Source organism: Antechinus flavipes, chromosome 6, assembly GCF_016432865.1.
Source record: "Antechinus flavipes isolate AdamAnt ecotype Samford, QLD, Australia chromosome 6, AdamAnt_v2, whole genome shotgun sequence".
NCBI classification, from domain to species: Eukaryota; Metazoa; Chordata; class Mammalia; order Dasyuromorphia; family Dasyuridae; genus Antechinus; species Antechinus flavipes.
Window position 1 is genome coordinate 263,786,529 of NC_067403.1, and position 15,417 is coordinate 263,801,945.

At 56.1% G+C, this 15,417-nt stretch overlaps 1 protein-coding gene across 1 annotated transcript; it reads right to left on the bottom strand.

The window, feature by feature from the left end:
• Positions 1–8,746: 8,746 nt before the first annotated feature.
• Positions 8,747–13,530, bottom strand: DRD4 (dopamine receptor D4). The gene is made up of 4 exons (XM_051966958.1): positions 13,267–13,530; positions 9,993–10,105; positions 9,156–9,745; positions 8,747–8,949 (listed from the first exon to the last, which is right to left on the bottom strand). Exons 1-4 carry the CDS (start codon positions 13,528–13,530, stop codon positions 8,747–8,749), a joined length of 1,170 nt encoding a protein of 389 aa, XP_051822918.1.
• Between the last annotated feature and the right edge of the window lie 1,887 nt (positions 13,531–15,417).

Sequence of the window (15,417 nt, forward strand, 5' to 3'; positions counted from 1 at the left end):
ACGCCTTGTGGGTCACAGGAAAGGCTTCAGCACAGACAGGGTTGGAGAGGAGTCTCAGGGAGGTGCTCCTGGAGCACAGGCCAGTGTGGGAAAGGACTTCGGCCTGGTCTGGGGGCTCTCCCTCGCCCTGCTGCAGAGTGACATCTCACCCCTGGGGCTGTGGGAGCCGGGAAGGGGGACCTGAGAGAGCTGGGGCCCGAGCTCAACGTGCACTGAACTGCCCCTCCCCCAGCGCACAGGGCCTTCCTGGCCTGAGCAGCCCCCACCCCTGTCTCCTGGGGGGGGGGGGGAGAAGGGAGGGCTGGAAAGCCCATCTGGGCTGCTTCCTCCTGGTCAGCCCTTGTGTGAGTGTGTGTGTGTGGGTGTGTGAGAGAATGTGTGAGTGTGTGTGAGTGAGGGTGTGTGTGAGTGTGTGAGTGAGTGTGTGAGTGTGTATGAGTGAGTGGGTGTGTGGGTAGGTGTGAGAGTGTGAGTGTGTGTGTGTGTGAGTGAGTGGGTGTGTGTGAGAGTGGGTGTGTGTGAGAGTGGGTGTGTGTGGGTGTGTGTGGGTGTGGGTGTGGTAGGTGTGAGAGTGTGAGTGTGTGTGTGTGAGTGAGAGTGTGAGTGGGTGTGTGTGAGAGTGGGTGTGTGTGAGAGTGGGTGTGTGTGAGTGTGTGTGAGTGAGTGGGGGTGTGTGTGAGGGTGTGAGAGTGAGTGAGTGTGTATGTGTGAGTGTGTAGGTGTGTGTGGGTGTGTGAGTGTGTGTGGGTGTGGGTAGGTGTGAGAGTGTGAGTGTGTGTGTGTGAGTGAGTGTGTGTGTGTGTGTGTGTGTGAGAGTGTGTGTGTGAGTGAGTGGGTGTGTGTGTGGGTGTGTGTGGGTGTGTGTCCTTTTTCCGTCCGTATCCATGTGTCTGTGTGCGGGTCTGCGCAGGGCTGGGGAGGACAAGCAGGTTATTATCTGTCGGAGCCACTTACGACCCTGGAGCACCGGCGGGGGGAGCACCAGCGGCCCAGCCAAGGGTCCTTCCGAGCTGATCCCATTGCCCGGGGCGGGGCTGGAGAGGAGGCTGGGCATCTAGCCTCCGAGGCCCCGCCCCTTTCCCTCGTAAGCTCCGCCCTGGGTGGGTGTGGACCTTTGTCTTACTCAGAAGAGCCGGGGAGCCGCCACATGGTTTCCCGCGCTTCGGGAGCCTCCTACGACTTTCCCGCGCTTCTGTTTCAAACGCGCGGCCTCTGCCGACCTCGCCGCCGGATCCGGGCCCTGGGCCCCTTCGGCGGTTCCGTGGCGAGAACCGGGGCCTCCGGACGCCCCGTTGTCGCGATGTCCGAGAGAAGCCTCCGGGAAGGCCGGGGAACGTACTGATCACTGACCGGCCTTTCGGAGAGGCCCGGCGCCGGCCCAAGGGACAGGGAGCGCCCCGCGCCGCTTGGTTGTCGCCCCAGGACAAAAGGCCACATCCCGGACCGCGCTGGGGGCGGCGCTACAGACACCGCGGCTGAAGTCACAGGGTTCCCGGCGCACAGTAAGGCCCGAGAGGCTCCCTCAGGATCCCGAGCAAGAAGCCGATCCCCCAAGGGATCCCAGGCGCGCCGCGAGCCTTGTTAGGCACCTGCTGTGCCCCGAGGGCTGCGGGACAAACGTTCCGCTCCCGAGGACCTTCTCTTTAACGGGGGCGCGTCCCGGACCCGAGCCCCTCAGGTTGTTGGTGCGGCCGGAGCCGCTCCCGTCGGTTCTCTAACAGGTTATTTTGGGTTCCATTTGGAGTCCCAAACTGTGCCCCTCCCACGCCACGCTAGGGGGAGCTACATCGGACACGGATTTGCTCCCGTTCTCGGGCCGGCAGAGGGCAGCTTCTTGGGCCAGAACTTTGCGCGGATTTGGGTTTGGGAGAGTGACTCAGTTCTCGGAGCAAGGCCGCTGTTTCCGCTGCAGCGTCTGCTCCTTTCATCGCGTGTCATGAAGTCCCCTTTCTCGCGCCGCGGCGGACGCGGACCCCAGCGTGAGCGCTTCCTCCTCTCAAGTTCACCTTTGACTCAGTCAAAACTTCGCCGGGAGCGGGCGGTCTTCACGTGGTGTGGGGCCCAAGGGGCTAGCTCCGCCCACCTCCTCCCAGCTCCTCCCTGGGTGCCTTGGAGTTCACTACCAGGGTGGCCGCCAGCTCGGGGGGCAGGGGGTGTCTCTCCCGAGCGCGTGAGGACCTCCCCGCTGGAATGGGAGGCGGAGAACACTCGTTCCGCTTGGCCGGGACCTCGCACCTCAGCCTTGCCACTCACCGCCAAGTCCTGGGGCGACAGGCGGTGACAAAGCAGCCGGGGTGGAAACAAACGCTGGCACCCGAGGGTCCAGCCGCCGATTCAGCGTCCCGGGGGGGCCGGCCCACACTGCCGGCCTCGCTAGAGAAAAGGCCTCACCCTAACCATTTTATATAGGAGCGCGGTAGGTATAAATCAGTTGCCATGACAAGGATTCCAAACAAGTCCAGAAAACGCCTTAAGCAGCAAACACTACACTTAATTCCAAGCGGAGAAAGATGGTAACCAAATGCAACGTCTTAGAATAGAATCTCATTTGTAGAATCTTTCAGAGAAACAAGATTGTTTATTTGTTTATTTACTTATTTTAAATAAGTATCGCTTTATGAATCGCATCGGGAGAGAAAAATCAAAAGGGAAAAACCATGGAAGAGAAAAAAAACAGAAAAAAAAGAAGTGACTATAGCATGGGTTGATTTACATTTGATCTCCATAATTCTTTTTCTGGATGCAGGTGGTGTTTTCTATCCACTGACCCACTGAAAAGAACCAAACCTTTCATAGTCAATCACTGCACACTCTTGCTGTTACTGTGCGCAATGTAGTCCTGGTTCTGCGCGTTTCACTCAGCATCAGTTCTTGTAAATCTTTCCAGGCCTTTCTAACAATTAGCTTGTTTGTCATTTTTATAGAACAATAATATTCCATTACCTTCATGTACCACAACTTGTTCAGCCGTTCCCCAGTTGGCGGACATCCAAACCTTTTCCAATTCTTTGCTACCACAAAAAGCGCTGCTGCAAACATTCTTGCCCCTGTGGGTCCTTTTCCCTCCTTTATGATTTTCTTGGGATACAGACCCGGGAATGGTACTGCTGGATCAAAGGGTATGCACAATTCTATAGCCCTTTGGACATAGAATGGTTGGATCCATTCACAGTTCCACCAACAATACATTAGAGTCCCGGTTTTCCCACATCCCCTCCAACATTGACCATTATCTTTTCCTGTCATCTTAGCCAATCTGAAAAGTGAAAAGAGTTGTTTTAATTTGAATTTCTCTAATCGATAGTGACTTATTGTATTTTTATAAGACTATAGATGGCTTTGATTTTGTCATCTGAGAATTGTTCGTATCCTTTGATTATTTATCAATTGGGGAAAACAAGATTGTTTATGATGCTTTGAGCAGCATCACATCATAAAGTAGAGAGAAAACGAAGGATAATTTTTTTTAAAGTTTGTCAAGGATACTTAGGTTACTACCTAAGTAGTCATCCCAAGGGTTTCATTTAAAGATGAGGTTGGAGAGGGGATATTTTTTAGTCATGTCCAAATCTTCATAACTCCATTTGGGGTTTTCTTGATAAATATTGGAAAGGTTTGCCATTTCCTTCTTCAGCTCATTTTACAGGTGAGGAAACAGAAGCGAACAGGGTAAAATGACCTGCCCAGTGTCACACTGTTAAGTGTCTAAGGCCAAATTTAAATTCAGGAAAATGAATCTTTCTGATTCCAGGTCTGGTGCTTTACACATTTATTACCCGTCTGCCCCTGGAACAAAATGTATAACAACTAAGAAAAATCAAAAAGACCTGTAGATGTTTTATTATAAAAATATAGTTTTTCACCATTCATGATAGTAGAGCCACCATACTTGATTCAAATATTCATATGTGCTCAGAGAAAATGTGATAGACAAAGAATGAATAAAGATGGGAAAGGCAGACATATTGGGCCAAGTATACACTTTGCCATATTCTGGCAACACAATCATGACGATATAGAGAGATTGATTCACAGAATTCACAGAATCTGAAAGATGGGATGATATTAAAGGTGGAAAAAGCTTTTCAGACCTTGCTTACACTGAAAAAGACAATCAAGAGCCAGCAATAGCTAACAATCGGACAGCAACAGCCAACAAGCAGCTATTTTTCAGATGCGTCGGAGACATCAGTAGGGTGCAGTTAGGTTTTCCACAAGTAATATTTTTTTATTTTTTTATTAAAGCTTTTTATTTACAAAGCCTATGTGTGGATAATTTTTCCAATAATGACCCTTGCATGACCTTTTGTTCCAAAATTTCCCCTCCTTACCCCTACTTCCTCCCCTAACTGGCAGGTATCCACAAGTAATATTTTACAATGGCCAGATCTCATAATTAGCTGAAAGATATAGAGAAACGCCTCACTCTACCATGTTCATTGTTTGTTGATTTTTTGGGATGGGGGAAGTTTTCAACTGGGTAGAGCAAAGCACTACCTTTAAGACTTTATTCCCCCCAAATCATATCCCACCAGTCGTTTCAGAAGCATTTGAGATTTTTTTGAAAGATAGAACAGCAAAAATAACTTATTCAAATGTCTTCTCATCACAGACATCAGTCAAGGCGTTTTTGAGAGGTGTTTGCTGATGTGTTTGGGGAAATCCATGTTAAAGGATTCTTTGTGAACGGAACATCAGGAAGACCTGTTTGAATCCAATCTTAGGTGCTAGCTATGTGTCCCTGGGTTCACAGAGCACCAACTTCTCAGGATTGTTTTAAGGACCAAAAGGGTTAACATATAACATACTTTGAGATCTTGAAGTGCAATAGAAATGCTCAAATTGGGTCCAGGTGACCTTGAGCTGGTGACATCAAAGGTCAGAATACTCCAGAGCCTCAGCATCTGTAACCATTCAAAAAAAGGTGTGCCTCTTCAGTCACTCAACGAAGACCAAACAGAGGAAAAAGATAGTACTCAGATTATGAAAATGCAATTGGATGGATGGCCTCTAGAACCTTCCATTAATGTGCATATCTGAGACAGACAGAACAAATGAACAATGAATCGGACCCAGGATAAAACAAGAAGAGGAAAGAGTTGGGATGGCCTTTGGGACATTTCCAAGATCCTGTGATGTCCCCAAACTCGCCAAAACAAAGAGCCACATTTTTAAGCCAATGTTATACATTGGCAAGACATGGAAGAAGAAAAAGTCTGAAAATTATAGTCCCGTGGAGGGCCAGGAAGGGGCCCATTGTGGATGAGAGTAGGTATCAACCTGCAGTAGGTGTCAACTGGTGAAGATGTCATGGACTTGTAAGGAGAAGATGAGTCGGTCACATGGTAAGGCCCCATCGCTCCCCATTCTTGGGATGTTCAGACATAGGAAGGAAGGCCTCCAGTCACTGGGCAGATGGATGCTCAAGGACCATCTCGTGGGAGCACTTGGATGAGAGCCACAGGACATGAGATTGCCCCATCACAAAGCAATCTCTGTCGAGTGATTGAATTGAGTAACAGCAAGATGCTCCCTGGGTACCAGGAGTACTTTGTCAATGATCAATAGTACAGAAGAAAGGGTGTGGAAGATAGAATCAGAGAAACATGCTTAGAGGAGATGGACTGACCCTGTGTGGACAGTGAGCAGCCTCGGGAGGTGGATCGTGGATAGAGGGAACCTGGGAATGTTGGAATCTAGAGAAAGGCCCAGGACCCTCCCCCCCCCAACCCCCCCAGAGGATGAAGGTCTTTCTGGTCTTTTGGATGCAGTTTCCACCTCTGTAAGTTCATAGATCCCTTCAAGATCCAGTCCTCTATTCCACGAGTCCCTGGCTGTGGAAGCTTCCTGCTTCATAGCATGCCCTCTAAAAGCCCTCTTTCGGCCAGGAATCGGCAGCCCTAACACTAATTCCGAGCCAAGCTCACACTCCTCTGTTCAGAGCATCCTGGAAACCTCGGCTCTTTTCCTGTTACCTCAGGAATGGGCCTCGACCTCTCTAGGAGCAGGCCACCCAGTAGAGAAGCCCTACCTGATGGGATCACTCAGAGCAGAATGTTCCCCTGGAGAAGGACGCTTCCGCAGCTCATTTCCTTGCGCATTGCCAGCACCAGGCTTGAGATGTGCCCTGGGGTCCCTTCCAGGAAACGGCCCTCTTCCGCAGGGGAAGGGCTCCCGGAGGAGTTGGGGGGCGTGGCAATGTCAGCAGATTCAGTCCCTCAGACCAACTGGCTTCAACAGGGGAGTAGCACCTGAGCTCAGGACATCGCCAATGAAGTGCCCATCCTCCCATATTTGTTTTTTAAAAAGTCATGAGAATTCCATGTTCTCTTTTAAACACTTTTACTGGCTTTCCTCAAGATTTTCTTGGGGAATTCGTCCTGGGCAAAAGGCGTTTTGTCCCACCCCACCCCTGGCTCCCCTTGCTACTAGGTCGCTTGCCCAGATTGTCTCCCTTTAGGAGATGGGCCGGGTTCTGTCTCTTTCTTGGAGAGAACAGAGGCATTGGAGCAGCAGAACTTCCCACTAACTTTCTCCAGAGAAACCTGGCTCCCAGCTGTTGGTAGCGGCCCCTAGCCGTCGTCCCACCCGCGGTAGTTAGTCTTGCTATCTGCCCAGCCAAGTGACCGGGATGCCCTGGGGTCCTGGCAATATCCAGAGACTTGGGAAAAGCTAAAGACGGAGGGATCTGGCTGGGCTGTGGCTGCTGACAGATCCAGGAGGGGCTGAGAAAATGCCAGTGGCAAAGGGGTCCTAAGCTGACGGGGGCCACATCTCTGCCCCTGGAGCAGCGAATCATGGCACGTGATGTGACACAATGGTCCTCGCTCCGCCCTGTGCCCTGCCCCCAAGGGTCTGCATTCCCTGCGGGCTCGGGCCCATCTCTCACTCGTGGGCAGGCAGGGGACAGGGCAAGACAGTACATAGAAAGGGGAGGCACTAGAGGAGGAGGGTCTCCTCCTTTAGTGCGCTGGCCATTGCTGCAGGGGCGAGTGACCGGGCTCCAGTCCCTGGGCATCGTCCGGCTCTTTTAGATCAAACCGGAGGAGCCTGCAGAAGCTGGCGGGCTGGCTGCTCGGCTTAGAGTCGCAGGTGCTGCCCCCCAGCCCAGGTTCCGAGGCAGTATTCTGGCTCCGGGACAGGCTTGGTGAAGGACTGGCCGCCCCAGCCGGACAGCTCTCCTCCAGCAGGGTGTGCTGCCCGCCTGCAGGAACCCGGGCCTTCGGCCCTGCTGCCCCCTGTGGCTGAGTCCCTAGGGTGACGCTTTCAGAGGCTCCCCAGCAGGGCAAGGCAGGCAGCCCAGTTGCACGCCCCCTCTCTGGGGGGACTGAGCAGGCCGGCACCACCATGGCTGTGTGGGAGGGCTCTCCGCTGGAGCAGGAGAACATCTGGCCTGCTGAGCAGAGGTGGGAGGGGGGCTGATGCTGGGGTGAGAGCCCCGCCCTTCCCAGCAGACTGCTTTCACACCTCTCAAGTCCCTGCCACGGAGCCCGAGCGCTCCACTTCACGGTCCATAACTTTGCAAAACTCGGCGAAGAACTCAACACCTCGAATTACTGTCATGGGAGGGGGACCGAATCACGAGGGAGGGAGGAGCCCGCGGGGCTGCCTTAGACCCCCCTGACTTGAGAGGAAAACCCAGGAATCCACATGAGGATCGACTCCCCAGGCTGTGCCGGTAAGGGCTCTGCGCTCCGAGCCTCGTTTTTCTCATCTGTAGAATGGGAGCTGATGGCTGTGCTGTCTCCTTCATGGGAAGTAAAACACAAGCGGAAGGGGAAGCTTCTAGGCTCAGGACAGGTGGTAGACCCTCATCCTCTGCAAACCTGCTTAGCCCCAGCCCGCTGCCTGAGGAGCCGAAGGATGCCCTCGGTGATCTCCAGGTCCGGCTATGGGGATGGGTGGACCCCCGACTTCGGGATGGCAGCCCTGCCTGGGTCACTTAACTCCCATAACCTTCTGCGATCTCACTCTGAGTTGCCAGAAGGAATCGGGGACTCCCTGTTGAGGGACCTTGCCAGGTCTTTCCTCCACCAGCGCGGAGGGAAGCTGTCAGGCTGAGCCCTTCCCCCAGCGCTCGCTGCTGAGCACTGAATGGCTCCCCAAAGCCAGCGGGCAGCTGGGCCAGACGGCCTCGGGCAAGCCGGCCTGGTCTAAGTGAGCACGTGGCACAGCTGGGAGTGCTGGGGCAACGGGAGAGGAGAGACCTCTCAGGGTGGCCAGCCCGGGGGCTCCCAGATGTGAAAGGGGAAGGCCATTTTATTAGGCTCACATCCCTCCTATCAGTCCTTCTGTACAGTCCCCCTGCCCCCTTTCCCAGGGTTGAGGGGGGGAGCTGCCCGGGAGAGCCAAGGCTGCCGGGTCCCTTTGGGCCATCAGGGGCCCCGGATCTGTTGGACTGGGAGTCCAGCTCCGGAGAGGGCGGTGCACGATGGGTGGGCAGTCAGGCTATAAATACCCAAGCCCTGTCAGCACCGGGGGCAAGGACGAAGCTTCCCCTCCCGCCCCTCCCCAGGAAGTGCACATGTTCACAGGGCCTCCCTAGGGGGGAGGCTCCGCCAGGCACCCGCCCTGCGCCCTCCGGCTCTTCTCTGCTGACCCCGAACCCCCACCCTCGGGGTGCCCGGAGCGTCTGCCTCTGCAGTAGCCAGCCGCAGCCGCGGCCCAGCGCTAAGGCAGCTGGGATCCTCGGTCCCAACGCCCTGGGAGGAGGGTCGTGGGTCTGCCTCTGCCCCCAGCCAGGGTCCTAGCAAAGGAGCCCGAGCACGCGGCGAAAGAAGTTCCGGAACTCCGTATTGAAGACGGTGTAGATGACAGGGTTCAGGGCGCTGTTCACGTAACCCAACCACGTGACTACGCTGACCAGCCCCCGGGGCAGGGGGCAGGCGGGGCACAGCGCCCTGGTGACGTGGACCACAAAGAACGGCGTCCAGCACACGAGGAAGGCACCTGGGGGTAAGAGGCTTCCGTGAGGCCGGTCCTCAACTCCGGGATGCACTTCTCCCGCCGCCCCTCCCCCCCAGTCCTGGGCTCCCCGCCCTCCCGCCGCCCCTCCCCCCTGTCCTGGGCTCCCCGCCCTCCCTCCACCCCACCCCCTTCCAAGTCCCGGCTCCCCGGCCTCCTCTCAGAACCCCAGCTGCCGAGGGGACACCCACCGACTACCACCGGCAGCACCCTCATGGCCTTCCGCTCCCGGCCCGTGATCTTGGCTCGTTTTTTCGGGGGCCCGGCGGGGGGCAGCGCCTGGGGCCGGGGCCCGACTGGGTAAGACACCGTCTGGATTGGGCCGCGGGCCGAGTGGCCCTCCCGGTCGGGGCCCTCCGCGTCCGGGTCCTCCGGGTTGCGGCCGCCCCCGTCCGAGCCCTCCGAGTCGGGCCCCGGAAAGCGCCGGCGAGGCCAGGGCCGGGGCGGCCGGCCCGGCCCGCGGGCGGCCCCCGGGCCCAGGCTCCGCCGCAGCTTGGCCCTGCGGGCCTCCTCCCAGGTGCGGAGGCGCCGGAACATGGCGCAGTAGAGGACCAGCATCAGCGGGCAGGGCAGGAAGAAGGAGCACACCGACGACCAGACGACGTAGTTCCGGCTCTCCAGCTGGCACACGGCCGGGTCCCGGTCCGGGGCGCCGTTGAGACCGAACAGCACCGGCGCGGCCACGGCGAAGGCCAGCCCCCACACGGCGCCGATGAGCAGCAGCTGCCGCCTCCCCAGCTGCCGCCGGCTGTAGTTCAGGGGCACGGAGACCGCGATGAACCTGCGGGGGGAGGCCGGGGAGCTGGGGGCTAGCCGGGAGGGGGCCCCTCCCGCGCAGTCGCCGGCTTCGAGGAGCCAAACTGGCGGCCCGAGCTGGGGCTCTGGGGGAAGGCAGCCCCTCGGCAGCGAGCCAGGGAGGCCGGGAGGGGGCTCGATTCTCCGCCTTTGCTAACTTGTGTGTCCGGGGTCAGCCTCGGGAGGCAGAGAGGCCAGCTGGCTGGGGGGCGGGGCTGGGGGAGGAGGCCCACCTGTCCACGCTGATGGCGCAGAGGTGGAAGATGGAGGCTGTGCAGAGCATCACGTCCATAGTCATCAGAGCATCACACAGAGCCGGGTTCAGAGTCCATACGCCTCCCTGGTACTGGGACGGATGGACAGAGCTCTGAGGTCCCGGCGTCAACCACTCAGACATTCACAGTGTGTGTGGGGGGAGAGAGACAGACAGAGACACAGAGAGAGACAAAGACAGAGACACACAGACAGGCAGAGACACAGACACAAAGAGACAGAGAAAGAGTCAGAAACAGAGAGAGAGACAGGGAGACAGAGACACTGAGAAACAGGGAGAGAAAGAACACTCACGGCACACACCCACTCTCATTTGGGACAGAGAGAAGCTGGGAGGCTACACCCCAATGCCCTCAGATTTCTCCCTCTGCAGAGCACAAACGGGGCACACCAGGGACCCAGACAGGGGTGTAGATTTGGCCAAAATAGCTGTGCTTATTCCAGTCTGGTCGGGAGAAGAAAAGCATGGTCTGCCCTGGGAGCCCTCCTTCTGCTTCTGAACTCTGGCTGAGATCTTGGCCATGTCCCCCACCCACTGTTTCCTGGGCAGTGGACGAGTGGGGATGCGGGAAAGGCTGCTCTCCCTTCCTTTCCACGTTGACATCTGGACCTCACTGCCATTGGAGGGGCCATTCAGTGGCTTTGTGTAGTAGGATGGCCCTTAGGGTTGGATCAAAAGACCTGGTGCTGACCAGGCCCCTGTGCCAAGTGGGGGTAGAATCAATCTTTGTAAGTACTCCTCTCTCCCTGGGCCTTGGTTGTCCAGATGCTTTGGGATCTCCTGCACCCTAGTCTCCAATTCCCTGGAGCCCTCTGAACTAAAAGATCTCTAAGGTCCCTTACAACTCTCAGTCTCAAAGCCTCCATTACTTCCAGCTCTAGAGATCGCTGACAAAGAATCCAAGTGCCTGGATCGCTTCACTGTAAATCTTGGGAGCCTCAACCAGGCCCTACCAGACACCCTCCAAAGGAGATCTCGGCCCCTCCTCCTCTGTCCTCTCCACTGAGATTAAAGGCTTAGTGGGCAGCAGAGACGTCAGAGTTCAGAATGACCCCTCCCTCCCTGGATTAGCTTGTCCTCATCCCCTACCCTTCCCTCAGTCTGTCCTTCACACCACCTGTGAGGACATTCACAAAGACCCCAAAAGTAACAAGAAAGTTTGGTCTCCCAGGACCCCCTCCCTCATACACCCCGCCCCCTTCCTTCCAAAGTAGGAGGAGCACCCCATACTGAGTGATCCCAACGTTTGAGGTCGGCCATGAGTCCCCGGTCAGAGTGCAGCAATTCCCCCTCCCAACCCCCTCCATGGGATGATAATGCTGGAAGAGCAGGAAGTGGCCAGGTGCTGCCTCAGCCCCGCAGGTCCCATGACGCAAGTCTGACGACCTCAGACAAGAACCACCTTGTCTTCATCCCTGGCTGTGCTCCTGCTGCGCCTCGGGCCCCTCAGAGGTGACCCAGTTTATCCTCCGCCCCCAGATGGATGTTTTATAAGTTGGTTTCTGCTTTATAGAGAGGGCCTGTCTTTACCTGGACAGTTGCATTAGGAACCTTGTGCTGCTCACTCCTTAGGGCAGAACCAAGGGAAGAAATACTAGTGATGCAAGGAGTGGGGGCTGGCTGAAATCCTTTGACTGACTCTCCCATTCTTTGGTGTCTGAGCTTAAGAAGAGGGGGTCAAAGGGATCTAGATTCTTCACACACTTCACTGAACAGATTCTTATTAAAAGGCACAGAGTTAGAAAATCTGGAAACAAGAGGGAGATTGGGCCGGGCATCTCAGGCACTAGCTGCAAGGCTGCGCCCCACGCAGTCCGTGTCACTCAGAAGGAGGTATTCACCAGAGCGCCCCCGGAGTCTGTCCAGGAGGCTGGGCTGTTCCACATTTTTACAGTGAACTTGGATAAAGACTTGGATGGCTTGCTTATCCAACGTGCACATGACTAAGTCAGGAAGGCCAACTCACCAGATAATGTGGGCTAGCCAGTCAGGATCCCAAAACAGCTTAATGGGCTAGGAGTGGGTAGGTGACCAAGGATGAGGTCCCTTGGGCCTTTGGGTTCAATTAGTCCCAGAAACAGCTGGGACAAGGAGAAAACTGCTTCCCCTAAACACCCTCTGAGAGATCTTCAACATTGCTCTTTGGGCAGAGCAAGACAGGTTGCTCAGACTTGAACTGACAGCAGATTAGCATCTCCTTCTTTCCTTTCTCCTCTGTGTTTCTCTTTCTCTCTCTTCCTCTCCTTTTGTCTGTGTCTGTGTTTCTCTCTCTTCTTCTTTCTCTCCTGCATCACCTTCTCTCCTTTATTCTTTTCCCCAGCCTTCCTCTCCCTGCACTTCTCATCCCTCTTTGGTTTCTACATTTCTTTGTCTCTGTCTCTCTGTCTCTCTGTCTCTCTGTCTCTCTGTCTCTCTCTCTCTCTCTCTCTCTCTCTCTCTCTCTCTCTCTCTCTCTTTCTCTCTGTCTCTCTCCTCCCCAGACTTCCTCTCCCTCCATCTCTCCTCTGTTTCTCCCGACATCTCTGTGTCTCTCCATTTCTCTCTTCCCTCTATTACTCTCTCTCTTCCCTTCCCTTCCTCTCTCTTCTTTCTTCTCCTTTTCTTTCCCTCCACCCCTCTTTCCTCCGTTTCTCTGTGCATCCCTCTCTTTTCTCTCTCTCCCAGTTGCCTTTCTCAGTCTATTGCTATCTTGTCATCTTCATCTCCCTCCTCGATCTCAGGAAACCAGGACTGGTATTGGAGTCTGGAGGACTATGGGAAGGTTGAGGACAATGGTCAGAGGGCATGACCGTGTCAGGTTCAGTGTTTCAAGAGATGAGATGTGTATGAAAGGAATTAGCAAAGGAGGGCTAGGGAAAGTATGGGACAGACATGAAAGGGGTAGCAGGGGACGGGATTCAAAGAATCAGCGACAGGGACCGTGCAACATGAAGTAGACTAGACTAGGGGTTTATACCGGGATATGGGGGAGGGGGCAGGCAGGATCCTGGGCTGGACAATTGGAGTGGAAGGTCCAAGAATAGACAGTAAAAGGAATTGGGGGGGAGGGGGAAGAGTGATGTCCTTTATCCAAAGGAGGGGGAAGATCCCGAGTTAGAAGCGGGAGCTGGGGGGGGGGGGAGTCCAATGGAGGAGAGAGGGACTGCAAAAGGGATGGGAGTGGCTTGGGTCTAGGAGGCAGGTTGGACGGGCAGACCGGGCCAGGGGGCTTCCTGGATCCGGGTTCACCTCACCTCGGAGTAGACGAAGAGCGGGAGAACTAGTAGCGCCAGCAGCAGGTCGGCCACGGCCAGGCTCACTATGAAGAAGTTGGTGGGGGTCTGCAGGGCCCGTTCCGCCGCCACGCTCACACACACGAGCGCATTGCCAGCCAGTACGGTGACCATGAGCAGGATGCCCCCGACCAGAGCGCCCACATGCGGCTCGAGGGTCCCCAGGCCCCCTCTGCCGCTGCCCGCGAGCTCGCTGGCGTTCGAGAAACTGCGGTTCCCCGGCATCGCCGAGGACGGATCCCCTTCAGGACCGTGGACAGCGCCGCGCCCCGCCAAACGGAGACGGGGCGCCGCGCCGCATTCCCGGAGACTCAGCTCCGACTGAGGAGCCCCGGGAACGGACAAAGAGGGCCCAGGGGCTGAAGAGCGGGGGCCGGGCGCCCTAACCTCTGGTCCTCCCCCCGCCCCCAGCCTATCTCCGGTCCTGGCTGCTGAGCTCAACTCCGGCTTTCAGCACGCGGTAAGTTCTCTGGCTCCACCCCGGCCTCGCCCCTTCTCGGTCCCGCCCTCTCCGGGCTCTGAAGCGAGCCCCCCCAACACAAACACACGCAGGCACGCACGCACACGCGCGCGCGCGCCCCTCCCCTCTTTGCAGAGATGGCCGAAGTGAGGGGACCCAGAAGCACTGGGTTACCACCAGCGTCCCTCGCCTTCCAATACAATCAAGACTTGGAAAGGGTGGGATAGTCTGGGAATCCGGGATGGACATTGGTCTGGAAGCAGGGGCAATACCGCGTGACTTCGGAGACAGTTCGGGAAGAGCTCATTGGTCAAGGTACCGGGAGTCCAGGGTGCTGTCAGTCAGAGAACCTACAAATGTTCTATCATTTCAGTCCTGTCCGGCTGTTCTTGGCCCAATTTGGATTTTCTTGGCAAAGATACTGGAGGGGTTTACCATTTCCTTCACCAGATCAATTTACCAAAGGAAACTGAGGCACAAAGGATGAAGTGGTTTGCCCAGGGTCACACATCTAGGAAGTATGTAAGGCCAGATTTGAACTCAGGATGATGATGCCTTCTTGTCTCTGGGCCCCATGCTGTATCCATTGCCCCATCCAGCCGTCCTGGACCTAGATAAAATGGTTCTCTATTTCCAAGACCAATTTTAGGCTCCAGAAGCTCTAGCTCCTGCACAAGTTTCTATGGTTTGATTAGACTAATCTAGGTCCGATGTTTGGGCCTCCATGCAGATGTATATAAAATGCAAACAGCAGAACCCTGGGTCCTGCTCTGGGTACAGGTCTGAGGGGTGGGGGAAGGGCTCAGGAAGCCCCCCCCCCAAAGAGAGCATCGCTAAAACCTCCTCACTGACGCCCCACCCCAGGCTGAGACTGTTCTCGCCCTCCTGAATCTGCTCTAGTTTCAATTTGAGCCTGTCGGATCCCTCCATCCATCCTTCTGAGCCGACTGAATTAAGGTCCTCCCCCCAGAAAGTCTTTGACGGTTCTGCACCTCCCCTAGGAAGAAGCACCAGGCCCAGGGCCCTTAACCTCTGGTGCCTGCTTGGCTTCCGGTCTCTGAGGCAAGCAACTGGCCTCCACAGGCGCACCCATGCCCTAGACTTTTCCTCCATGTCTGCGGAAGCCAGGCAGGACTCGGGGGAACTTTCCCCCAGCTTCATCCCGGGCTCCCAGGCTGGGTGTCCCCCCAACTGGCTTCCCTACCCTCCTGGACCTTTTTTTAATGCCTGTGCTTAGGTTATCTCCCTAAAGCCCTGTCTCCCCAGCTCTTCACCATCCCCACGACTGGCACAAATTGTTATAGCCAAACGCCCCAGAGGTCCCAGTTCCCTGCTCTGCGCACTCTGCCCTCCCTCCAAGCATCCTCTGAGCGGAGATGCTCTCTTCCTCCCCCTCCCTCTGCTCTCTCTCAGTACCCGGAGTTCCCATTTGGATGTACAAACTCAAGGAAAGACCGAGGCAGAGGCAGTCAGTGGGCCCGACCTCGAGGCCCCCACAATCTCCCTCAGGCACGGAGGCTAGGCTTGCCCGCCCCAACCCTTCCGAAGCCTCTATCCGGCCTTCGGGGCCAGGAAAGGGATGAGAAGGGACTGGGCGGGGCCATCGATCCACCGCAGCAGGCTTCAGCTCGGGCAGCCAGGGCTGGGCACCT

What these genes read in the sequence shown, in the direction of transcription:
- DRD4 (XM_051966958.1), bottom strand. Translation starts at nt 13,530, where the DNA reads ATGCCGGGGAACCGCAGTTTCTCGAACGCCAGCGAGCTCGCGGGCAGC. An exon ending in CGCTCTTCGTCTACTCCGAG is followed by an intron (nt 10,106 to 13,266) that starts GTGAGGTGAACC and finishes CATCCGTCCCAG; the next exon opens with TACCAGGGAGGCGTATGGAC. An exon ending in TGCGCCATCAGCGTGGACAG is followed by an intron (nt 9,746 to 9,992) that starts GTGGGCCTCCTC and finishes CTCCCCCCGCAG; the next exon opens with GTTCATCGCGGTCTCCGTGC.